The 24,561-nt window shown below is 47.0% G+C and overlaps 9 protein-coding genes across 9 annotated transcripts; 7 read left to right on the top strand and 2 right to left on the bottom strand.

Annotated features, from left to right (window-relative positions):
* The first annotated feature begins 82 nt into the window (after positions 1-82).
* V1513DRAFT_443043 (uncharacterized protein) lies at positions 83-2,171 on the top strand. Its single transcript, XM_066897754.1, has one exon. The coding sequence runs from the start codon at positions 357-359 to the stop codon at positions 1,935-1,937; it is 1,581 nt and encodes a 526-aa protein (XP_066754237.1). The 5' UTR covers positions 83-356; the 3' UTR covers positions 1,938-2,171.
* Positions 2,172-3,039: 868 nt separating this feature from the next.
* Positions 3,040-6,627, top strand: V1513DRAFT_443041 (fungal-specific transcription factor domain-containing protein). The gene is made up of 5 exons (XM_066897753.1): positions 3,040-3,278; positions 3,355-3,411; positions 3,491-3,506; positions 3,595-3,621; positions 3,667-6,627. The coding sequence occupies exons 1-5, from the start codon at positions 3,256-3,258 to the stop codon at positions 6,307-6,309; spliced, it is 2,766 nt and encodes a 921-aa protein (XP_066754236.1). The 5' UTR covers positions 3,040-3,255; the 3' UTR covers positions 6,310-6,627.
* Positions 6,628-7,538: 911 nt separating this feature from the next.
* Positions 7,539-7,886, top strand: V1513DRAFT_424740 (uncharacterized protein; the record flags this gene model as incomplete). Its single annotated transcript, XM_066896094.1, has 3 exons — positions 7,539-7,659; positions 7,717-7,812; positions 7,864-7,886. 3 exons carry the CDS (start codon positions 7,539-7,541, stop codon positions 7,884-7,886), a joined length of 240 nt encoding a protein of 79 aa, XP_066754235.1.
* Positions 7,887-8,603: 717 nt separating this feature from the next.
* Positions 8,604-11,126, top strand: V1513DRAFT_443034 (uncharacterized protein). The gene is made up of 4 exons (XM_066897752.1): positions 8,604-8,886; positions 8,946-9,162; positions 9,226-9,326; positions 9,385-11,126. The coding sequence occupies exons 2-4, from the start codon at positions 8,997-8,999 to the stop codon at positions 10,936-10,938; spliced, it is 1,821 nt and encodes a 606-aa protein (XP_066754234.1). The 5' UTR covers positions 8,604-8,886; positions 8,946-8,996; the 3' UTR covers positions 10,939-11,126.
* A 90-nt stretch (positions 11,127-11,216) lies between these two features.
* Positions 11,217-11,778, bottom strand: V1513DRAFT_458093 (mitochondrial import protein Pam17; the record flags this gene model as incomplete). The annotated part of the gene is made up of 2 exons (XM_066899671.1): positions 11,217-11,396; positions 11,467-11,778. 2 exons carry the CDS (start codon positions 11,776-11,778, stop codon positions 11,217-11,219), a joined length of 492 nt encoding a protein of 163 aa, XP_066754233.1.
* Positions 11,779-12,895: 1,117 nt separating this feature from the next.
* V1513DRAFT_443031 (heme peroxidase) lies at positions 12,896-15,135 on the top strand. The gene is made up of 7 exons (XM_066897751.1): positions 12,896-13,729; positions 13,783-13,804; positions 13,868-13,885; positions 13,945-14,095; positions 14,337-14,414; positions 14,469-14,629; positions 14,693-15,135. Exons 1-7 carry the CDS (start codon positions 13,317-13,319, stop codon positions 14,918-14,920), a joined length of 1,071 nt encoding a protein of 356 aa, XP_066754232.1. The 5' UTR covers positions 12,896-13,316; the 3' UTR covers positions 14,921-15,135.
* Positions 15,136-15,356: 221 nt separating this feature from the next.
* On the top strand, positions 15,357-18,879 carry V1513DRAFT_443024 (uncharacterized protein). Its single transcript, XM_066897750.1, has 4 exons — positions 15,357-17,417; positions 17,476-17,929; positions 17,983-18,088; positions 18,139-18,879. Exons 1-4 carry the CDS (start codon positions 15,516-15,518, stop codon positions 18,614-18,616), a joined length of 2,940 nt encoding a protein of 979 aa, XP_066754231.1. The 5' UTR covers positions 15,357-15,515; the 3' UTR covers positions 18,617-18,879.
* V1513DRAFT_443021 (uncharacterized protein) lies at positions 18,811-20,167 on the bottom strand. Its single transcript, XM_066897749.1, has 4 exons — positions 20,132-20,167; positions 19,803-20,069; positions 19,645-19,695; positions 18,811-19,584 (listed from the first exon to the last, which is right to left on the bottom strand). The coding sequence occupies exons 2-4, from the start codon at positions 19,943-19,945 to the stop codon at positions 18,954-18,956; spliced, it is 825 nt and encodes a 274-aa protein (XP_066754230.1). The 5' UTR covers positions 19,946-20,069; positions 20,132-20,167; the 3' UTR covers positions 18,811-18,953.
* On the top strand, positions 20,070-24,453 carry V1513DRAFT_443012 (Rapamycin-insensitive companion of mTOR, N-term-domain-containing protein). The gene is made up of 14 exons (XM_066897748.1): positions 20,070-20,400; positions 20,453-20,612; positions 20,685-20,816; positions 20,875-21,062; positions 21,117-21,389; positions 21,451-21,533; positions 21,591-21,678; positions 21,732-21,856; positions 21,905-22,167; positions 22,222-22,752; positions 22,802-23,279; positions 23,329-23,696; positions 23,752-23,896; positions 23,948-24,453. The coding sequence occupies exons 1-14, from the start codon at positions 20,334-20,336 to the stop codon at positions 24,074-24,076; spliced, it is 3,030 nt and encodes a 1,009-aa protein (XP_066754229.1). The 5' UTR covers positions 20,070-20,333; the 3' UTR covers positions 24,077-24,453.
* Positions 24,454-24,561: the final 108 nt, after the last annotated feature.

Below are 24,561 nucleotides of genomic sequence, written 5' to 3'. Positions count from 1 at the left end.
AGTTACAACAATTTTCCGGACGCGACGATTAAATAAATAAATAAATGAAATTACAGGCTTGCTGATAATTTAGGTTTTTTGGCGGCAGAAAGGGTTCCTAACCCTTCAGCCTGTTCGTCGGGTACGCCGCAATGGCTATTTTTGATATTATGAAAAGTTTGGTGGCCATTTTTGATATTTGCCCTTGCATTTATTATCAGTTTTGAGAGTGGTTACCCGGCCGTGCGCCGCACGCTAGACATACACAAATACGTCATGTCGATTTTTGTTGTCGATTGGGAGTCCAAAATGAGGTAGAACCTCGGACGCACAAGTGCTACATCCAGATTGTTCGAGTAGAAAATATTATTGGCACAATGGCGCAGTCCGATCCATCGATTCTTCTCAGCTGGGCACAGCTGCAAGGCATCGAAATACACAAATCGGTACAAATCAATTCAACACCGCATGCTGGACTAGGAATTTACTACACTGGCTCTGACACGCTCGTCACGCTGGAAGATGCAAAGCAGAGTACCTTGATAAGCGTTCCGAGGAATGTGATCTTGACGGCGGAGAATGTCCGCACATTTTCATTGTCATATGGAACGACATTGCGGCCATTGTTACGAATTGGAGAGGACGATGAACGGGTGTCAGAGCGCGCGACGATATTGCGGTTTCTTTTGTTTTCGTTGCATGAGTTTGTTGCACCGAAATTGCAAAAGATTGCGAAGGAGAGTAATTGCTACGCTGCGTACGTAGATTTTATGCCTTCGCCGCTACTCCAGCGAAAGGACGATGCGCATAGCCAGCTCGAGTCTTCATCATCCCTCTCAGACTTGCCACCACCACCACCAACATTTTGGACACCGGGGCAAATCAGCAAAGCGGCCGGGACGTCGCTATATTCCCCACTCAGCGCGAAACTCCGTCTTCTAAGTTCAGAATTCGAGCAATTTTCGTCGCAATGGCGGGAAGTGTTTGAGAAGGTAGACGGGGCGGGGGAAAAAGATGTCGAAATCTCGTTTGAGGAGTATGTACGTGCAGACTGGCTGGTTGCTTCTCGGGTTATGGAGCTGCCGATTGGCGATGAGCTCGGGCTCGGTATTGTCCCACTTATTGACTTTGCAAATCATAGCACCCCGTTCCACGTGAACGCGAGGTACGAGATTACTGATGACGCGGTGAAGTTGGTTAGTCTTCCCGGTCAAATTGCTCCGGAAGATGAAGTTTTGATATCATACGGTCCGAACAAAGGTACATCTGAGATATTGTTCACGTACGGGTTCTTAATCGACAGCGAGGACGCCGGGTGCGAGTCAGTCAAGATGCGGGTTAGGGACGGCGGCGTCTTGCAGTTAGTGTACGGACGGCCGCCGGTAGCGGAGTTTGATGTCCGTGAGGGTGAGGTCACGTGGGACTGCGAGTTTTTGTGGTTACTGTGCATGACGGAGGAGGACGAGTTTGAAGTGAGCGTTGCGCAGAAGGTCGAGGGCCCGCCAGATGTGGATATTTCGATTCGTGGGCGGACGTTGAGTGGTGTCCGTGGCCAAGCGGCTGTGGAGGCGGTAAAGGAGGCGTATGGGAGCGATGAAAAAATGAAGGATGTATTTGAGCTCAGGCGCGTTTTGATTTTGGAGAAGTGGGTGTCTGGGTGGATGGAGGATCTTGCGAGGGTAGAAGTACGGGAGAGTGTCGAGGCGGATGAGCATATTGCTGAATTAGAGGATGAAGGGAAAGGCAGTTGGAAGGAGAAAGACCCAGTTGATGGGATTATTGAGACGCTTAGGCAGCGAGAGGAGAGAGTTTATTTGCTTGTCTTGCAAGCTCTGGAAAATAGGAAGAAGGACCTGGTCGAGTCTGTTGACGTGTTGGCCTATCTGGCTGCGCAGGATGAAAAGCCGGCGGCCGAAGGGGAGGCAGCTGAGGCTGTTGAGACGGACGAGATTCGTTAAATGGTACATAGTTGTATATTTTATTTATGGAATGACAGTACGATTGTCAAATAATAGATCTATTGGGAATTGGTAATGGGAGAATCGCGACATCCTAGATCGCTCCCAGAGGCGTGTAGTGGCGTTTGACCGCAACACTCTTTCCAATACCCCGCCGACGACGACGACGACGATGATGATGATGATGATTATTCCAGTAAGCAGTCACGAGTGCTATTGCCTGCTGAATTGCCCGTCGCGTAAGTGCGCGGTTTAACAAACGCACGTCGAGCACGGACGGGGCCGTTTACAATATTGAGGACAAAAAGAGATTATCAAGTGGTGAATGGCGAATGAATGAGAAATATTAAAAAAAAAATCTTTACGAAACTTACAGAAAATGGCGATCTCGAACTGTCTCGGCCGGCGGAAATCCCAGCGATCCGCCGGAACAGGAAGACGTTTTGCGAACGTAGCCTCATTCGTCAGAACACAAATTCAGAGCCCCGGAACGAGGACAAAGTAACCGGAAATTGGGGGGGCCCCGCAGTCAGCGAATTAGAATGTAGGAAGGTACAAGTCAACGCAACAAGGCAGCCTTCTAGAACGCGACGGCGTTGGGTAGTTGACAATCGGGCCGGACAAACGGAAAAGTAAGCTCAGCGACGCGGAGCACGCGATAATGCAAAACAACAAATACCTACACCTCCTCCCAATGCCCAAAAGAAGAGCAACTTTCATTGCGCAGAGAAAGATGATCTTACTTATTAGTGACTTAAGCTGTCGTCTGCAACGAAATTCGCAGTGCCTATACGGACCACCATTTGAGTTGCCGAATGATTCACAGTGTGTCAGGAGTAAAAGGCACAGCACCAAAACCGGATCTGGGATCGGAGAAAACGTAGGCTCGCGATCGCAGTGCAGTGGTCTGCATTAAACTGTAATACCCTGTCCTGGTGTGCATGTTACGGGCCACAGATAAAACTCCATTTCCTAACCCTACTGTTGTTCGCCTTGGACACCCTGAATCCGGAACCCACCGGAAGCGTAGGTTTAGGGCCGGATGCCAAGGAGATCCCCAGAAAATGCGGCTCCCCGCACCCTTTTAGCGAGTGTGGGGAAACGGCTATAGTATCATTTCGATCGCATTCTCTGAACTTAGATGGCGAACCCCATGATTGCCGCAGTTTGCTGTGTAATATTAAATATAGCCCGCGACCATTCCCCACAACGCATTCCCCAATTCTCTCTCTCCCCCTTTTAAATTTTCGCCAATTCCATTAACACTACCTCTCACGAACTGTTCCAGACTGCTTTCGACTACTCTCGCACTTCCACCATGCCAGACGGTGCACAAGCCTGGTATGTCACCTCTATACTTCCACTGTGACAGCTAGTGGCCTCATCCCGTACATTTGCTGACCACGGTCCTTCCTAGGAAAATGATCAAGCCTCCGGGCACTCAAATTGGTCGAATTGCACAAGCCTGTGATCGGTATGTTGTTTTCAGTACCATTGTACGCTGGCGTACGTTCTCATTGCTGAAACTAGTGATTACTGACGTCTGTATCTAGGTGTCGCAGTAAGAAGGTAATTTATTTATTAATTCGCAATCGATTGAGACGATAATTCGTTGCTGGTGTAACAGTTCTACTGACTCAATCCTTTCCCCCGACAGATCCGTTGTGACGGAAAGCGGCCAAGCGTAAGTTACCGTTCAGCTGATTTGGAATCTTGCTAACTACGGTAGTGTACACAATGCCAGACTGTTGGCTTCGAATGCCGTACGTCCGACAAACTATCCCGTCGCGCGTTCCCGAGAGGATATACAGAGTCGCTAGAAGACCACATCCGTCAGCTCGAGAATGAAAACCGGACGTTGAAAGAGCAAATCGACAGACGCGATGATCAAATGGAATTGCTATCGCGAGTCGACTCACTTTCTCCTAGCGCAAACATGTCGCCTGGTGCGAATACTGCCAACAATGGCTCCCGAAAACGCCAGCACAGACATCGCTCTCGTGACCCATCACCGGCTCGAGGCAGTAGTTCAATTGACTCAGATTCGGATGAGAATGAGACCTTTGTATTACACGAACTGAAGAACCTCAATATTGACGGTAGCTTCGAAGGCAGCGCTTCCGGCCGTGCATTTGCCGAAGTGTTCCAGGAGAAAGTCGGCTCCAAGTACGTGAACCTGTCTTCGTTGGCCGAAAACTTGTTCAACACCGTCGACTTGTCGTCTTCATTACCTCGCTACCATTTCGACGACTCACATTCCAGTTCGATACCGTCATTGCCACCGCGTGTTTTGGCTGACCAGCTTGTCAACTTTTTCTTCAAGGACTGGCATCCAATCTTTCCGGTTTTGCATGTTCCCACATTCATGGCTGACTACGAGAAGGTGTACAACGCTTCAACCTTGCTGGGAAAGGAAGAATTTTTAGTCCAGCTCTATCAGATATTTGCGATATCTTCACGACTGATATCAAGCGCGAACCCGGAATCGCACACTGCGTATGAGAGACATTGGCGACGCTTGCTGCCGACACTCGAACACCGCAACTCGCTCACCACGCTACAATCTCTTGTCCTCGCCCAAATCGACATGTGTACTGCCGGCCAGTACTCCGATATGTTCCAGTACAAGATGAAAGCCACCGGAATGGCTTTGCGGCTAGGGCTCAACCGATCAGAACGACAGTTCAATCTGAGCTTGCTCGAGGGCGAAATGAGATTGCGTATTTTCTGGGCCGTGTACACGCTTGATGTTTTTTCGAGCACGCTCGTGGGAGCCCCAGCAATCTTGAGAGACGATGACGTCGAGTGCACATATCCATGTGATGTCGATGACGAGTACTTGACTGAGAAAGCATTTCTACGGTCCCCGCCTGGCAGCTACACGAAGCTGTCCGCCGCTATCGGTCTCTGGAAATTCTCCCGTGTCCTGTCTAAGATACTCTGCACAATCTACAGATGTACGTCTTCGCGAACGAAGTCGTACAAAAGCTTGTTCGAGCTTGAGGACGAGCTAGAGCTCTGGCGGCGCGAGCTATCGCCTCATCTTAAGTTTGAGATGATCAACGGCTCTCCACGGGGCTCGTCTACAGCTCTTCACGGCCGGGCTCCATTCCTGTTATTGATCTACCACTATGCACGAATCTTGATCCACAGGCCTGCGATTGCAACTGAGGAGTCCAAGACTCGCGGATCGGCTTCAATATTAGCCATGATTGACAGCGCAAAGTGTATTATCTGGATTAGCAACTACCTGCGGTCTCGAAATATCTCTTGGACTATCTGCATGAACGAACCGAAGACACTTCTCAGCGCCGGCGTGATCGTTTTGTTCGGTGCAATGGATTATCCTAAAAACGGGGCTCTGGCTGCTGACGCGAAACGCATTATGGCCCACTGTTTGGAGGGCATACATCAGCGAGCGGGCGTGGGGAGCACGGAATACCGCGTATTCGAGGCTTTGTGCAAGATGCTGGTCGGAGTTGGGCAGGGCGCTGGAGTGGAAGCTACATCCGTCGGTGAATCCGCGGTAACAAAACTGTCAAGCCAGACGAACATAGACTTCAAAATTGGGTTCGAGGCTTCTACTGGGACGCCTGGGACGCCCTGCATGGAAACCCGTCGGGCGTCAATGACAATCCCTCATTTTCCTAGCAGTAGACAGCAGTCTCCGCCGTCCGACGCCGTTGTCACACTGTCACCTTTGCCAAGTGGCCAGGTGGCTCCTGATCTCGATGTACTGCACTGGGCGATTGCGCAGCACCAGCAGTTGCAGTACCGCAACTCTAACTTACAAATAGAAGTTGATAACTCGGTCACGCATCATGACGCTGAACTCGAAAACTTGTTTGCGTTAATGGATTCCGGTAATTCATCAGCTAATAGCGCGTCTCTTGGTCATATCGCCACTGCCCACACCCAGCAGCCGGCTTTCGACAACGAAATCAACCGTGCGTTATCTGTAACAGAGTCCGTCATCTCCACCGCGCCATCACTGTGCTCAAACTCATCTAGCTCGTCAATCAACTACCCGACCCGACTATCCACATCGTTGAGCAATTTCTCCGCGGACTCACAAGGGGACTGGAACATGTGGTGGGGTGAATTACTCAGCAATAACGGGTCCGGTAGCGACACGACCGCTTCGTCCGCGCCGCCTAGCGTGACCGTCGAAGTTGATGTTGACGCGTGTGGAGATATCCCAGCAACGCCAGAGTCAGTTTCAGAGTCAGTTTCAGTACCCGGAGACACTGTATCTGAGTCTCCTAAGGCGCGGAAACAGACTACCGCGTCGTTGCTACGGAGCGTGAAGGAGGAGGAGTGGAGTGCGCTCGGCTGGATGACCGGCGGCGGTGACGGGGAGAAATTTGCGTAAATTTGTTACTTTGGAGTTGTGTACTATTTAGGTATTCGTGTTAGATATCAGAAAATTGATTGATGTGGAACCGGATTTTGGATTATGGGCGGTGTACCGGACTTTGAGCTTTTTAAATTTTTATATGTATTAGTTTGTCTCGTGTTGTGACAAAAAAAAGGATACAGTTATTTTACGATTTTGTGCAACATATAAATATCAGGTCTAGAGTGATGAAGATCTTGGACAAGTGGGTGACGTGCTGCATGATTTTGCCAGAATGTGCTTTGATTGATTTGATTTGAATTGAAATGAATTGAATTGAATTGAATATGGTGACCGCATTAATTGCAAGAACGTGTCATGCTGTAGCTTAACATTGAAACTTCGTTTGAAAACTATTCCCGTACCCGGCTAGATATCTTGTTTAATTTCTGTTTCTCTGCACACATATTCTTGTCTGGATCGAGAGCCAGTCGCGACGAATGTTAAATTATTAATTTGGGATTTTCAGCTAATCGAGTATACTGCTTAGAACGAGATGACGATATGAAAAGTGACAATTGTCCAAGGGCGGCGCTTCTCCACAACAGTTATCGACAGATATATCTTATCTATCATATGTGACTACCGACACAAACTTGAAAGGCGGGAGAGTCATTGAAACTTAGTAGCATATCTATGTACTCTAATTCGGGCTAGATATCATCAAGCTACATTTACGGCGACGGTTGGAAGACGCGAAAGTTAGATTAACACGCGGGGTAAGGCAATGACATCATCCTGAGCCGCGCTGTCCTCCAACGCTCGCCAACGCGCATCATGGTCCACACTAACTGGCTTCCACATCTGGCGACAATCGACATGATTGCAGGTGACCAAGTTGCACTGGCGCGATCGACGTGAAGGCAGGTACGATTCCAATTAAGTCGGGATCGCGTACAGTACAGGGTCTTCTGTCTGGCCGTCCACCGTCCAGCGATCGCCCATACTACGAGAGGCCCTGAGAACACCGTACCTAGACTAACATGTTCGCGCGCTGCCGATATCAAATCAAGAAATACGCCATGTGACGTCAAACTTAGCGGACTGAGCATATTCGCATAGCCAGCATGCCCAGCTATGTCCACATAAAAGCATGACGGCGTCCCTTGACACCGCAACGTCCGTAAAACTTTTAGTATATTAGTATAATCAACCGCTTTTTTAAGTACAAACTCCACATAGACCATTTCAGTAATTCAATCGAAATGCCCAATCAACCTCAGCAAGCGTTCAAGTTACTCAGCGGCTTTGCTCGCCGTGATCCAGAACTGTATGTCCTAGCAGGTGCGGTCGCACTAGCCATGGGTGGATTTGGCTACTGGTTCGGTAAGCGCTCCAAGACAACTGATTAAGGAGGGAACAGAATCTCACAGAATGACACAGGACGAAGCTCCGGTACTGCTGAAAAGTATGGCGATGCCCGAGGCGATGTCGCACTTCCGTGGTCGAAACAAAAGCGACCAGATGAGTCGCAAACCGGTAAGTCAAAGTACCTGTAGGCGGTGATGTGCTGCTAATGGTTGGCCATAGGTATAACCGAAAGCAAAAAATAATTGTTGGATTTAAGATTCAAAACTCCATGCGACACGACGTTGAGCACGACTACTACCGCTGATATTCATACGCGCTCGTGGTGAGGATGCTAATATTGTACTGGTTCATTTCATGTTATATCAAGTTGGCAGGAGTTATGGATATCGGTGGCGATACAGCGTATAGGCAGAAAATATAATAGGAGCTAGAAGTCTAACTGTAGGGAAGTTGGCAATTCTGCTATGTTGCTCGATCCCGTCACGCAACGATTGAACCATCATAGGCCTTCTGCTTTTATTCTCACCTTCCTTTACGATCCAATGGTATATTCATCCGGTAATGGTAGAATAGCAGTACTCTATGTTTTATGACGGAGAAATTGTAAAGCCCTCGATGCAGCATATTTGAGATTTGGAATTTTTGTCGCTAAAGGTATGAAATTGCACCGTCCCAGAAAATGGAACCTAAACCTAAAACGGTGGCTTATGTCCGCTGTCAACATTTTGCTCGGCTACTGATCTGCAGATCACTAAAACATTCCCATTACCCAGCTGTCCAGATCGGCCGAACGATAAATTAAGATCATTTGGGAAATAGTTTCAATGGCAGCTAAATAGTCCTGAGACGCTCCGACACTCCGTGAACTCATGTCGCCCCTGGGTGGCATAACTGGGAGACCGAGTTTGCACTCCGAGAGGTCGGAACTGCGAAGTCATCTTAGGGATGTACCGTAAACCTTATATGAAAAGCCCCGGCTGAGGGGTGCCCCAACGCTTCTTAATTCACTGCATTATCTACATACCTTGCTCACCGATCAGTCTACCCAGGTGTCGGCTGAGGATCAACAGTCTCTAGCGATCGTAATAGCGTGCTTAGCTTCTGTACAAATATTTCAGGCAACTGAAGCTTATTATTGATTGTGTGCTCGCGACTGTTGAGAGAATTTGTTCCTTGTTGATCAGGCGCCGAAGCCTTCGCAACGATATAGCTTCACTTGATAGGCTTGAATTTCGATAAAAGGTAGGTTCTAGTGTTATAGACTACCTACTTGTTACGAATGGAAACTCAATGTTGTTTAGAACATACAGACTGTCTGGTTCTTGTACGAATCAACACATCACCTTTACGATATGGCTTCCCCAGTTCCTCAAGCTCCCGTCACTTCCCTACTCTCGGAGGCTCGCGGCAAGACCGTACAGCGTGAAAATACAAATGAAACACCCGGTGCTCGTTCCATCGACACCGAGGCTACGTTCCAGCATTGGATCTACGACATGGTTATCTGGAGTTTATCAGGTGTGTACAACTGTATGCTTTAATTGAGCAAGCCGTTACGGCCATACTAACTTGCGCATTCAGTCGTGTTCGACCTATTTTTCCGTGAAATCCGCCCGAGAAGCGCATACCGAATCCCGAGACATGGTCCTATTATTTTTGTTGCCGCTCCGCACGCCAATCAGGTGAGTTCTTGGCAACGATGATATCTTCAGACGACGGATCGTGCTAATAAAAAGACAGTTTATTGACCCCATCATGCTCATGCGCCAAATTCGAATTGAAGCAGGTCGCAGAATATCGTTTCTTGCGGCCGAAGCATCAATGCACCGCAAATTTGTCGGCACTGTGGCTCGATCAGTTTCTTCAATTCCGGTCGCTAGACCTCAGGACTTGGCGACTCCTGGAACTGGTTTGATCTATATTGAAGATAAGGAGAAGCCGTTGATTATCAAGGGTCAGGGAACCAAATTTACGAAGGAATGCAGTGAAGGCGGGTTGATAATTCTGCCGAAGTCACTTGGCAACGCGGAGATTGATTGCGTCGTGTCTGATATCGAGCTGATCTTGCGCCGTCCTTTCAAGGAGGAGAAAGCCAGCGAGTATTTAATTTCCGGTCCGTCCAAGTTTAAACAGGTGCCTAAGGTCGACCAGTCACAGATGTACGCGAAGGTCTTCGAAAGACTGAATGACGGTGGATGTATCGGTATCTTTCCTGAAGGCGGTTCACATGACCGACCCGACTTATTACCACTAAAAGCCGGTGTCGCGGTTATGGCTCTTGGTGCGCTAGAGCAGAACCCAGAGTGCAACATCAAAATTGTCCCTTGTGGTATGAACTACTTCCACCCTCACAAATTCCGATCACGAGCAGTTATTGAGTTTGGCCCTCCGCTTAACATTCCCAAGGAGCTTGTCAAGATGTACAGTGAAGGAAGCAAGAGAGATTCTATTCACCAGCTCTTGGAAATGGTTCATAGCGCGTTGTTGGCTGTTACTGTTACTTCACCGGATTACGACACATTGATGGTTATTCAAGCTGCTCGACGACTATACAAACCCGCACACAAGAAGATTCCGCTATCGTTGGTTATCGAGATGAATCGGCGGTTAGTCATAGGGTATACACATTACAAGGACGATCCACGGATTATTCATCTTCGGGAAGCTGTTGCGAGCTATAACAAACAGTTGAGACATTTGGGAATTCTGGATCATCAGGTTGAGTACGCAACATTGCCAATACTGGAGATTGCTGGAAAATTAGTCTACCGGTCGCTGAAACTATTTATTCTGGCGCTGGGCGCTCTGCCCGGAGCTATTCTTTTCGCACCGGTATTCATCGCGACCAAGATGATATCCAAGAAGAAAGCTGCCGAAGCGTTGAAGGCGTCGACGGTGAAGATCGCGGCCAGGGATGTCGTCGCGACATGGAAGATTCTCGTAGCGCTGGGTCTCGCGCCGACGCTGTACTGGTTCTACGCACTCTTGGCTACATGGGCGACGTGGAAGTACGATCTTGCTCCTCAAGTGCGACCGGTGTGGCTCGTGACTCTTGCGGCCATGATTATTTTCCCGGCAATCACGTACGCTGCTCTTAGAATTGGAGAGATCGGAATGGATATTTTCAAGTCATTAAAGCCGCTTGTGACATGCTTGAACCCGAATAATTTGAACACGATTGCGAAGTTGCGGATTACGAGAGAGGAATTGTCAAAGGAAGTCACCGAGATGATTAATTCATTAGGCCCGGATGTCTTTCCAGAGTTCGACTCTCACCGGTTAATGCAGAGTTAGTCTGTTGCATGTGATGTATGTGGCGAAGATGGTATTGGGTCAGATTTTCATTTTTCGGCGTGCGCCGTTGAATGACAATGATTAGTTTAGTAATGAAATGTGAATCTGTGATTTGGAGGGATTCTTCAAAAAAAAAATCGATTAAGTAACATTTACAGTAAAAAAAAATAAAAGTTTTGACCAATGGATTGATATGAGTGCAATGTTTGATTCCACAAATCCATGAACATACAAAACATATCCACCACCCCTAGTAGTTATCATTTCGCTCTAGCAAATTACGTCTTCAAAAATTCGTCGCGCTTCTTTCTATATGCTGCGCAGTTGCGCAGCCACCGTCGATAACCGTGCAGAGAAGTGATCTTTTCGCCGTAATAATCCGGGACCGGGTTTGCGAACGACTGGTAGGATGGATCGACGCGGTTCTTCTTAACGTGTTGCAAGAAGAGATCTTCCTTCTAAATTAACGAGCGTTAGTGTGTTGTTCAGAGTAATGATATAAGTGTTTTGAATGAGAGGATAACTAACCAATCGGAATGGTATCCGCTTACTCCTCAAAACCAACAAATTGAAAAAGAAATTCCCCAAGAGCGGTCCCAGCAAAGAACAAAATCCAGTGAACACAAATAACCCAGCACCCATAGCAAGCAATGGATCAAACCCGAAAATCATTTGAGTCGGATCAATGTTCACACTCGAGATGTACTCCCACCCAATCACGAGCCCGACGAGACCGCTGATTCCCATCGATGCGACTTGGAAACCGCGACGGTAAGTTCTATATTTCAGAAATTCATTCCAGGTTAATGAGCTGTGGTCGTTTGAGCGTACTGCGTTCATGCTCAGGATTGACGATGAGAAAGATCTGATCGAGAGTCTTGTGGTGACATCGCAATTAAACCGGGACAGTATTGACTTGCTCTTCGTTGTAGGGACGCTTCTTGATATCATGACGAGCGACCGCGAGGTGACAAATAGCGGTGAAGCTGTAGTTCGGAGCATGGATAGTCGCGCAGTTGGATGCTTGGACGCCGACATCACCGAACGGAAAGTTTTCGCAGCCATTGATGGCTGGACAAATGGAATTTGTGCAATCATGGGGACAAGTGTCACTATCCTACTTCGCCGAGCAGAACTTCCAATAGAGGAGATAACGATGTGAGGGAAAAGATTAGGCGCAGGTAAACTGGTTATATCCCGAGGCCGAAACGGAAGCTGGTGATGAGAGTCCACCAGCCTTTAGAGTGGCACGTCAATGAAATTCGACGAAAGGCGTAATAATATGCTCACTAGTATTTGTTGCGCTAACCGCGAACATACTAGCCAAAATGTTAAATACAAGAGATGGGTCAAGATAAACTTCAGGTTAAGGGTTGAGTGGCCGTTAGAGGGGCCAGTTCGACTTAAATATCTTCTTCTATAACTTAGAGAATAATGGTAAATCGTATTTATCAAGAAGTGACTGGAGCGTAGTGTGATCCAAATTTTGTCTGTTTCTCATCGGAAGGTATGGGAGCTAATCTGCGAGCATGACAAAACAAATTAGCGGTCCTATATGAATTTATAACTTTCTGCACATGCACTCAGTTGCCGAATAGAATAATAATCTAATTCATGCCGTAGTTGGATGCTGTGCATAAGATCGATAAAGGAACAGAAGAAATATGTGGTGTCGGAAGGTAACTAAAGGACTCGTCTCTTTGATTGGCAAAAATGGGCTCGAGGTCGGACATCAATCAGGAAACTTGCAACGCCATTTAAGCAAACCCTGCTATGTACATGGTCTCGTTCCAGTGATTATTCACACTGAACGGAGTGAGGTTTGCGGATGAGAATCCAGAACTCGTCCAGCTTGGTCATCGCGGGCTATTCAAGGGCCTTGTTGCCTTGCTCACCTGAGAATCTTACATAACAAGTGCAGTAGCGCCGCGGGCTATGGTGCGGCGTTGCTACCCAATGGAAAACAACCGGTATCCTCGAACCACAATTTCCATACTGGATTGATATGCGTGGAACGCAGTACAAAATTGCCTAGGACTCATAGATGATTCCTTAGGAAATCGCATAACTAACAGGATAAGGCCGTCACTGCTGCGGTTAGGGTGTGTCCGCAGTGTTAGCGGCCACTGTTGGTGCCGGCCAATTAGCTTTGCCAGATATCAGGGCGGGCAGCAATAACAGGTACGCCCGTTTAGAAACTGGAGTCAGGTCAGGGTTGGGGATGTTGGCTTGGGAGACCCCACCTTAGTTGCACTGCTTAGAGGTGGACTGCCCCGTGTCACGTTCTCACTCACCTTTAATTTATAAATCCCACAGCTTCCTGCACACGAAACTAATCCGTTACAATCCACTCTCGATCGATTTGGCTGTCCACAACCATGTCCTTCCCTCGCCCCGTTCTCCGCTCCGCCAGCCGCTCCGTCTTCGCGGCAGCCTTTCGCGTTAAGGCTCCCATTCGCAATGCCACCGCCGTCCGATACAACTCCTCCGCACCAGGTCCAGCCAAGAATAACTCGCTGCTCTATGCCGCAGTCGGTTTGGCCCTGCTCGGAGGCGGTTACTACTATTACTCCAACGACATTGTCAAGCCCAAACCCGCTGCTCTCGCCAAGCCCTTCGTCCCCACCTATGAAGACTACAAGAAGGTCTACAACAAAGTCGCTGACAGCCTCGATGCAGGGGACTACGACGATGGTTCGTACGGCCCAGTCTTGATTCGCCTTGCCTGGCACGCTTCCGGCACTTACGATGCCAAGACCAACGCCGGTGGATCTAGTGGTGGTACTATGAGGTCAGTATCTATTTTCATTCGTTTGCTTGATCTTTTTTTAACGCCATCTCTAGATACATGCCTGAGTCTGGCCATGTAAGTTAAAGTTGACCCGATCCTACCAATTCAATAGCTGATCTATGATTTCGTGCTTTTCAGGGTGCTAATAACGGTTTGGTGAGTCCTGCAGAAGCTAATTGCATCAAGTCTCACGTCACTAACCGAACGATGTGCAGGATGTTGCGCGCAACGTTCTCGAGCCAATTCATGCTGAGTTTCCCTGGATTTCCTACGGTGACCTCTGGACCCTCAGTGGTGTTTGTGCCGTTCAAGAAATGGGTGGCCCAACCATCAAGTGGCGCCCGGGTCGTACCGATGCTGATGCCTGTAAGTTCTGCTTTGCCATTTTCTATTATAAAGAAATCTGTGTCTTCGGCTGCGAGATCGTTGATGAAGTGCGAGTTGGCATCATTGTATCCTCCCGCCAACTTTCGAATGACGTCACTTATCATCGATCTTGACACGCTAAGGAGTAGATCACGTGATAATCACTACCTCCTTAGCAGATAATATTGGGGACTTTGACTACAAAGCCGGAACGCTGAGCTGACGTACTCGTTTCATTTAGCTGCTTGCCCTCCCGATGGCCGATTGCCCGATGGCGCAAAAGGTGCTGACCATGTCCGGGATATATTCTATCGCATGGGTAAGGGCAAATGTTGATCGCAATAGCTAAGGACTGAAATTGATAATCGTGTAGGATTCAATGATCAAGAAATCGTTGCTCTCGCTGGTGCCCACGCTCTCGGGCGGTGCCACACTGATAGATCTGGATTTGAAGGGCCTTGGACTTTCGCACCGACCTATCTCACTAACGACTACTACACTCTCCTGCTGAACGACAAGTGGCACTGGAAAAAAGTGAGCTTTTCTGTTGATGTCACGTTTTCTCTCATCTACGATGTATGCTGACTGTATATCAAGTGGAACGGACCAGCTCAATATGAGGATGATAAGACCAAGTCGCTCATGATGCTTCCCGCTGACATGGCTCTCGTCAAGGACAAGAACTTCAAGAAATACGTTGAAAAATACGCGAAGAGCCAAGATGCTTTCTTTGAAGATTTTGCGAAGGCCTTTAGCAAGCTCCTGGAGCTCGGAGTTGCATTTAAACCTGGTCAGGAGTACTGGGAATTTCCAGTTAGCTCCTAGATTTCATCTATGGAGGTGATGACATGTTGACTGATATTGATTAAATGCGACAATCTGATTGTGTGTATGAAATGAAACTTATTAGTGGAATCGTTGACTGTTCGGATGGTGGATTGCGCTGGGTTACAAGTGTAAAAATTTGTATATCTTTTTAATTAATTCTACTTTCGCCTGGGTGTTACATATTCAAAACGAACAATCAAGTTGTGTTTAAATACGCCATCGGAGTGTGAAGTGTCAAATCTGAAAATGAACATTTTCAGATCCCTTAGCGAATCGGTGCAAACGCGTCGGATATTTTGCAGTCTCGCTCCAACCCCAACGGCTAGCTCATATTGTCGGAATTAGTCGTGTTGCCGCAGCAACGCCGAGTAAACATTGGTGCAAAACATAAATAAGTTCCAGCCGCGCATGGGCAGCGGCTGGAACAAAGAATGAATAAACTTTTAACCAACCGTCCTTCACCTCGTCTCCTCTATCACCGTATAGGGATCGCTATTCTTGCTGACTCCCTCTCTTCAGTCATATATTTCATTCTTCGGGAAAGAATACTGGGCGAGCACAAAGATTTCTGGGATTAGGACGATCCGATTCAATGACCGCAGAACCGCAGTCGCATTCATCAGAAGACCTGTTGACTCCAAACAGTCACTCTGCCGACACAGTCCCTATTCCACCGCTGAGATCTCCGAAAAGATCACCGGGTAGGGCAAGAATTGCCAGTCCACTGTCAGAAGTTCCGACAAATGATTCGCGTCGAAATTCGCCTTCAACAGCTGATCATCAACGCTATCTACTGCAACAGCAGAAAAATATTGATACTGGACCTCAGGATCCATTAGATTCGAAGGATGCCGGTGGCGACGAAAATATTCAGTTATCGCCTCGTCCTACGCATTCGGTGATGACGTTTTGGTACGACAAAGAGCGGGAGAATTCGAAACGAGAGAGTCTATCGAGGTCGCTTGCGATAGATTCAAATCCCATTATCAACAATCGTGTCCGAAACAGTATTTTTCATCAGCACACTGGTACTCAGAGACCACTGCCATCGTCACCTGTTATGCAGTCATCGAAGCTGGACGATGAAGAGTTGTTCGAGGAAATGAGACCGGCGTCTCCTACTGCTGAGGGGATTGCTAGGTCGCGCCATGTCGCTCTGGAAAAAAGATCTTCGTTATTGTCTTCGACCGGTTCCATACGGTCGAAAAAGGTTACGTTTGAAATGGCGCCGCCACAGGTCGTAGAATTCGAATCTACGCAGGACTCGCCTATTACGCCGGATGCTATTTCTGAAGACTCAGACGAAGATGAGAATTCCGAGCGTCCACTGGACGCTCCAAATCACGTTATTGATAAGCCTACGTCTCGTTTGATGAAGTTTGAGAGTTCTTTCAGCCCTGGAGTCTACTTACACCGTACGCTTAGTGGCAGTAGATCTCTTCCAAAGCCGTCCGCTCATACGTTTAATACGAAGAGCAGACCACTTCCGGCAGTTCCTACAGAACAATCGAACCCTTCTAATCCACAAAAGCATGTCACCTCAACGCTAACGGAAATACGTCAATCCGGGACAAGTCTTGTGCGTCAGGATTCGGTGATGAGTGGAGTTTCAGAAGCATCGTCATACGACGCCATGGATCTCCTCGATTCTTATACCTTCGAGGATATCAACATCGACAATGAGCAAGGCCCTTCGAATTGCGATGCTGAAAATGTCGAGCATGCGAACGAGGACGATACTGTCTCTCACTCTTCTGTTGGCACATTAATGGCATGCGAGGTTCTGAAAAAGCTGAATAATGACAGTGATGTTGGCTCCAAGGATGATAGTGATGAGCAGTCTAAAGAGGATAGTAACATCTCCAACGTTTCTCCGGACATGTCTTCCATCTGGGCTGGCGACACGCCTGCTTCTTCACCTCACGATGTTTTTGACGATATCGCTGTGAGAGGTTCAAATGGCTATGAGTCTATTGATCTTTCCAAATCAAGAGATGAGGACGGTCAGACTCTGAAACAACATGTGGCAGGCCCGGCACTCATTTCCGCCCATACCAGGAGCGACTCGTCGACTTCGTTCAAACTAGAGCTTTCGTTTGAGGCCGCAGAGAATGATTTTGGCTCGGGCTTAAATGATTATCTCAACTCAACCTCATTCTTAGCGAAGAGCTGGATGGATGGTATCGATGGCAACCCAATCTCGGTTAGTAAGCAGCGACATGACGATATTCCAGCGGAAGACCAGACAATCAAGTCTTCATCTGGAGCGAAAACCCGTCCAAGTCTTGCGCCTGCGGATGTCGTCCATATGGCTACTACAAGACGAAAAGTGAGCGGAGACCAAGCGAAACATAAATTTTTGGATTTGCCTTCAGTTGTCGAGGATTTGCCGAAGCCAACAGGGCAAGAACAGCTTTTGCTTGATTTGGACAATGACGATTTTTCGTTTGATATTTTGAGCAAGGAGTTTGACAGAGTTATGGAGATGCAAACAGTAAGCCTAGACGTGGTGGGTATGTTTGTCTGTAAGTGATTGCTAATCATGATTCAAGAGAGGATATTTGATGAGGCAAAACACGAGGATTGTGTACGCATGTGCTGATACTGATCTCAACGATTCGTCAGAGAGGACTTACCAACCGTGGACAGGCGATCGCTCACCTATCAAAGACCAAACTCCGCCTGGAAATGTGTCAACCATGAACAATAGCATGCTTCTTCCAGAGACAGAACATCAACAGACGGAAAACTACGATAGAAAAACAGCAATGATCCCGGATGATCAGAAATTTGATCTCAGCAAGCCTTCCAAACAGTCGCCTGAGGCTCAGCGGGAACTTCCGGTTGCGACTTGTAACGTCCAGATGAAGCCGGCGGAAGTCAGGGCTAAGCCAATCAGCGTAGAAGTGGAATCTACCGTTGATCCAGCCGTTGATCCAGCCGACCGAGGTCGTCTATTTGTCAAGGTGCTCGCTCTCAAGGACTTAAAGCTGCCGCTTAACGATGGTAAGGCAGTTCCTGATATAGTTATCGGCAGTTTGCTAAAATAGAATCATTAGACACTTCGGCCTACTTCGCATTGACCCTTGATAATGGTATTCATTGCGTTACTACTGCCTACATGAACTTGACCAGAAACGCTCCTATCTATCAAGAATTTGAACTGTAAGCGGGTTTGTACAGATAGCTGAGAGTTTTCGGCTAATGAAATGCAGTATCGTTGGAATGGATCTTGAGTTTATTCTTACCTTGAAAGCTAAGATTACTCGACCAGCCACTCCCGTTTCGCGCCCACCATCACCCAAGAAAAAAGAAAGCAGGTTCGGAATCGACAAGCTGTTCAGCTCACCCAAGCGTCGCATGCCGGCCGAAAGTGTATCCAAACACAGTCCGCTTGCTCTTGACCACCTCCTCGGCTCGGACGGTTCATTCGCCAGATCATATATCGCTTTTTCTCAGATTGAGAAGGAGGTCTATCTCGCGTCCAAAATTCTGGAAGTTCCATGCTACAACGAGTGGGCAACTGAGTTTGACGCAAGCCGATCGAGAAAGGCTGAGCGGGTGACAACTGCCCCGTATGCTATAGGAAAGATTGTGTTGCAGTTACTGTATTATCCCAAGACGCACCGAAACCAGGAAATTCCGCGAAGCTTGAACGCATGTTTACGCGAGTTGAATAAGGGCCGCAATTGAGTAGTGGGAAGCTAGGAATATGTGTACGCATCATTGTTACGGGGTGATGAGACCCGATAGGTATAACAGTAATGGAATTTTGGTTTTTATTCTGTGTCGTACTTGTGTTATTTGAGGTACACATTTAACGTAGGACGATATTTTGTATTGGTACAATTATGGATTATCTCTTGTATAGGTGGCTAATGCCGAGACCTGCTCATACGTTTGATTAATTTCGTTAAATATACTCGATAATAAATTGAAGGCTCCGTAAACCCGTGATATTTACATAAGCAAACAGCTTGTTGATACCCATGAACGCCAAATGTCCAAATTCCCATTGCCAGTGTTAGTATCAATCATCCTCTCTATTCTTCTTCGAAGATGCGTTTACAATTGGCGCTGACGTGACGATCTGCTTAATATTCACCGTTTCATAAACGCTTCTAGAACCACTAAATTCTGTCCACGGAACAACTACGTCTTCTATTCGTTCCAATGCGTTAAAAAGCATACCAGCGTCTGGACAACCTTGACGGATAGCAACTATACCCAGACCTGGCATACTGGTTGCCTGTGCTAGTAGAGCAAGTGAACCTTTGGGCAATTGGACGAGCTTAACTGGAAACGAACTTGATGCACAGAGAAGTGGGAAATGTGATAATAATATTGCGGGAGTGATATCTGATCGAGCAATAAAAACTGCCATAATTGGATGCTTTTTTGAGTTCTTCTTTGACGATGGCGCGGTGGTTGGTGTTGTGGGACCTATATATGAAGGTTGTGCATATATGCTTGAGGTCTGCGATTCGAGTGCAAACGTCGTGGGGTTGAACCCGAGGGTGAGGTAATTTAGCACGTCTGGTCGAGCAGGCTTCGGTAGGTCGTCTGTGAGGTCAGGGGAACTGGTGAAGTCTGATGATTTCTTCTTGTGTCGCTTTATCTTGGTTTTTTGGTCGATATATGTGCTGACCGGTTGTAATATGCTATACATGTAATACATTAGCAATTCGGTTTGTGGTATAGATGGCTAGAATATGCCGTACCTGCACAGTAAATCGACAAAGAGCTTGCCATCATACGCTGAAACAGCCGGCCTACTTCCACGTTAGTGAATCCTACTATTCGCTCCTTGTTACTCTATAAAAGAGACCAAAGATTAAATATGCAATTCAGAGTTGTAAAGTCATGCGGTTAGACTTACCATAGAACTTTTGTGTGCGGATTATCGAGAACAGGTCGAAACACAGTCCGCCGTTTTTGCTCCGTAATGACATCTGCGCCGCCCTTCCGCTTGCTGGACGGGGTTTGCGCTGACATTGTAAGATAATAGATGCAGTATTGCATTAACTAGGTAATTGATGTGGACATTGGCGACTTTGGAAGAGTTTGTGCCTGATACGATGTTTTGTAAGTGAGAGTTTCGATTGAGGTTAAGTTGAAAGGTGTTGAAACTTTGTAACTGTAACAGCTAACGTCATACCTTCGTTAGGGGCCTCAGGACGAAAACAGATCCAAGCAATATTAACTAACCGCTTTAATAATCCTTACTTTCGTGCCAAATCTCCGCGTTCTATGTGCTGCATACAAGGGTAAGATTTACATTCAGCCTGATCGCTCGATATTGCAGCGGGGGCCCTTGCATCCAAGTGTCGTGAACTTCGACCCGTTTTCAACCTCACTAGGTCGCATTAATCGATCACGGAAGAAACGAAGTTGAGTGACCGGTTCGGCGATGATTAAGCTCGATCCGATAAATACGAATCTCGAATCTGTGTTCACAGATGACGAGGAGGGAGACGGTATGTGTTGAATGTGTTATGACGGTCGGAGGGCTAATATGATGACCTGCAGCTGGAAGTCCCACATGGGCGTTAGGCGACATCTTGCAATCGCTAGAGGAACCAGACAAATCGCCATTGTTCTATGTCTCGAAGGCGAATGAATTAGTGCAGTTGCTACAGCGGCATCCGCTATTAAAGCATGAACTTGTACTCTCTGTTTTTGGACGACGGTAGGTGTTGTTGTTCGCGACAGATATGAACGGAAATAATACGATGTGGGAATGCGAGGTTAATTAGTTTAGTGTGCAAACGCTGCTGTTGCATCCAGCGAAAGAGGTTGTGGCCGCAGGATACCGGACTGCTCGGTACGCTATATCGAATCTCGAATCGTTCAAGACAATTATCAATCTTAGAACAGACGCATTAGTTGTAAAGTACGTCGCGGTACAGCTGACCTTCGTCGCTCTGACCAGCTCACAATGGACTGTTTAGATCATTGGCCAAGGATTCGAAATATAACGTCGAGAGAGAACAAGCGATTAAATTCATTAGAGCGTATTTTAATGTTCCCGATGGTGTTACGCAGCTATCACTTGGTGTTGTCTGTGCCTTGGTTGCGGTAGCGGAACATGTCGAGGATAGATTACACGTTATTGCGCTAGAAACGCTCTCAGAATTACGTAAGTCTTTCATTCTATGCGGACAACAGCAATCAGGTAATTAATTCCTTTTAGTAATCTTTGATCCTCACAAAGTTTCAGCCGCTGGTGGAATTAGGATATTAGCTGAGACGCTTGCAAATGGGCCATACGAGTTGGCCGACAGTATTGCGACTGCGTTTATGTATTTACTGGATAAGCCCGATACTCGGAAATATGTTTGGCCTGGGCACGATTTGGATGTTGTACTGTCGACCTTCACGGAATTACAAGAGAAAGATCATATCGATGAGCCAAAGTTGAAGAGTTGTGCTCGGGTAATATCTGTGCTACTGAAATCGTGGTCTGGTACGTTTGACCTTTGGCACGTTCGAGCATAGAGCGACAACTGATGAGACATTCACCACAGGATTGTTTTATATGTGCATGTACAACTTTAGGTCTCTACGGTCGCTTGTTGAGTGTTTACGAATGCCACTGCCAGGACTAAGGGCATGTGATCAATATAAGTGATCACCAATAGCCTAGCCAGTGCTAACGCGCTTGTAGGATATCATGATGGACTTATTATTTAATATTTTTCAAATAAAATCGCCCGCGTGGTCGGCACCATTCTTGGCTGGACGGAGACTAACTAGTGAGTGTATTATGAATATAGTAGTTATTGTGTATCGGACTGACGGTAATTAGCGTTCGTTGCCAACAGTGCTGACGTGTCTCCTAAAGCATTTGGAAGTGCGAAAAAAAGACGAAAGCTGACAGATCAATATGCATCCCTGCTGCTGGCAATCTTCATAGAAGCCGATCTCTTACTAGTAAGCGATTCTCCGCGTTTCACACGTATAAGTCACTTATTTTACTAGTTTCTTGCTCGCATTATCGAAGAAAATATGGATGTGAAAAATTGTCGTAAAGCCACTCTCCTGCTGAGTGAAATAATTAGTCTGGCAGCGAAGATCTTACCACAGCGATACGCCATTAGAACACAAGTTCTCGGACCGCTATTCTCATCTGCGGCGAGATTTGATACACTGGATAGATTTCCTGCGTCGTCTGCTATATTTCAAATCGATAAAATCACGAAGAATTTATATCGGTCGCGTCCGGATTTGGATTTACGAGTTCGGTAGGGAACATACAAACTTGCTTATTATCAGACGGCTAATTTTATCGTTAACAGTGGGGAGCCGCATCGAGAGTCAAAGAGGTCCGAAATGAAAAAAATGAGGCTCGGTCTACATCTTGACGACACGTACTTTCGCAATCTGTTATTGGAAACGAATGTTCTCAGCACCAAAAACTATACCAAATGGAATTGGGATACATTAATCCAGCTGATGCAAGGTCCTCTTCTCAACCCGAAAAGACTCGACGAAGCCATTCGTGCTACAAAGTTCATGAAACGACTTATGTCGTTTTACCGGCCATTTAAATACCGTTTCTCAGAAATCCGAAGGACGTCGGCTAGTCAAAGATACGTGATCGCTGGCAGCGTTTTGTTCAAGACTTTGCTCGCGAATCCGGAGGGTGTGAAATATCTCATGGGAAATAAGCTGCTGCGACAAGTTGCCGAATGCTTGGCGCAGTTGGATCCCATGAGCGGAATTACATCTGCTGAGCCTCTGTTCTCGAAGTATCGACTGGAGACGACGCTTAGCTATGGATATTTTACCCTACTTGGAACACTAAGTAGTGATCCGAATGGATTAACGTAAGTACTGTGAGATGGAGGCACACATCTGCATGCTAATAAGCCATAGAATGATTGAGCGCTGGAGAATGTTCAATATGTTTTACCACTTAAGTGAGCTCAACACAAGAAAAGACTTGATCATGGCACTTGTTTCGTCTTTAGATTATCACTTAGAGGGCCACACACGCATCATTCTCGCCAAGGTTCTGGCGACGGGAGAAAAAGACGTCCGGATGTTTACAACATCTCACTTGGCAAAATTGATTGACTTTGAGGATATCAATATGCGTAATTGGGCTATTGAGTTGCTAGTTGAACAATTGTATGACGTGGATCCTGATGTCTGCAAATTGGCGATTAAGGTCCTTGGTGACGCTTGTGAGGATGGCCCGACGCTAGATTATATTGTCCAATGCCTCCCTGACTTGGAGCATCTGTCCGATTTGACTGCACCTCTACTCTTGCGGTTTTTATCTACATCAGAAGGCTTTAGGTTTCTGCAAGATCTCAACTATATTGAAAGGGAGATGGACGAATGGTTTAATGCAAGTTCATATTATATTATTGATAGACATCTAGCTGATACTGGTCTAGTGTGGTAACGAAGCGTATGTACACGTGGTTGAGCTAGAGCTCGCGCGGACATTCTTGATTGGCGATAGCATGCACCAGTCCCACCGCTCCGCACCAATTCCTCCTCATTTCTACAGGGAGTTGGTAAGAAGTAGGGAGGGCATTGCTTTGCTGCGACAGAAGGATCATGTTCGGCACTTTACCGACTTCATCAAGGAGCATTCTCAGGAAAAGCAAGATCCAGATATTTTGCGGAAATTGAAGGCATGCATCTGGGCTGTGAGCAACATAGGATCATTGGAGTTCGGAGTGCCGTTTCTGGAGGAGACGAATATCGTTGAGACAATTGTAGATATTGCGAATTACTCGCAGGTTTGGAGTTTGAAAGGGTCGGTTACAGTATATTCATAATAGTATGAGAAATGGCTGACAATGATTATATAGGACTGCCTTCTTCGCGCTTGGACTGATTGCGTCTACTGCTGAAGGTCTTGAGATTGCAGATGAATACCGATGGGAAACTGCTGTTTCAGTCATTGGCGAGCCTCTTGGGCTATGTCTTCCGGCTGACTTAGGCGAGTTCTTAATTGTAAGCTATAGCCGCAATTGGTATCTGATTATTCATTTTCTGACCCACTAGGTCCCGGAATGGAAAAGTGATGGTATTTTGCGACCATCAAGACGCGGGGTATATGTCGCAGACAGTGAGGCTCATCTTAAGCAGATCCTCATTGCTCAGACCGAAAACTCCAGTCTTGATGCCGCCTGAGCCGGCCAAGCTTAGGAATGCGGTTTTGAGGAATAGGATTCCACCGCTGCATAAGCCTAAACTGCTAAAATCATTGCAATCCTTCATAGTCTCAGCTGCCACCATGATTAGCGCCAGTAAAATATGGTCTCAGCCCCAAGTTAGTCCGGCGTTTGATGGCATCGTATCATTTGAATAACTCACGCTCTTTGTACAACTAGATGTTTTCGTTTGGTTATGTAATTGTATTGTTCCAGGTCGTAGGAAATTGTGGGGGTATGATATGTCTTTAGATGTATGTACGATAAATGAGTCCAGGTTTTCGAGAATGTGTTGAGATTTAACGAGACGACGTGCGGAAAGGGCCAGTTCCCGCCTACACCCGCATATTCCACTTATTTGTATACGGTCTTTAGAGCAGTGGAGCAGCTTGAGGAACCTAAAAGCCGCTAACAACCGAGTTCTCGAGGTAAGGGTATTTGCCTCTTGTTGATAGGCTGCAAATC

Source organism: Lipomyces chichibuensis, assembly GCF_038497645.1.
Source record: "Lipomyces chichibuensis strain CBS 12929 unplaced genomic scaffold V1513scaffold_11, whole genome shotgun sequence".
NCBI lineage: Eukaryota > Fungi > Ascomycota > Lipomycetes > Lipomycetales > Lipomycetaceae > Lipomyces > Lipomyces chichibuensis.
Note: the sequence above shows the minus strand (reverse complement) of the source record. Positions and strands in the feature narration are given on the sequence as shown.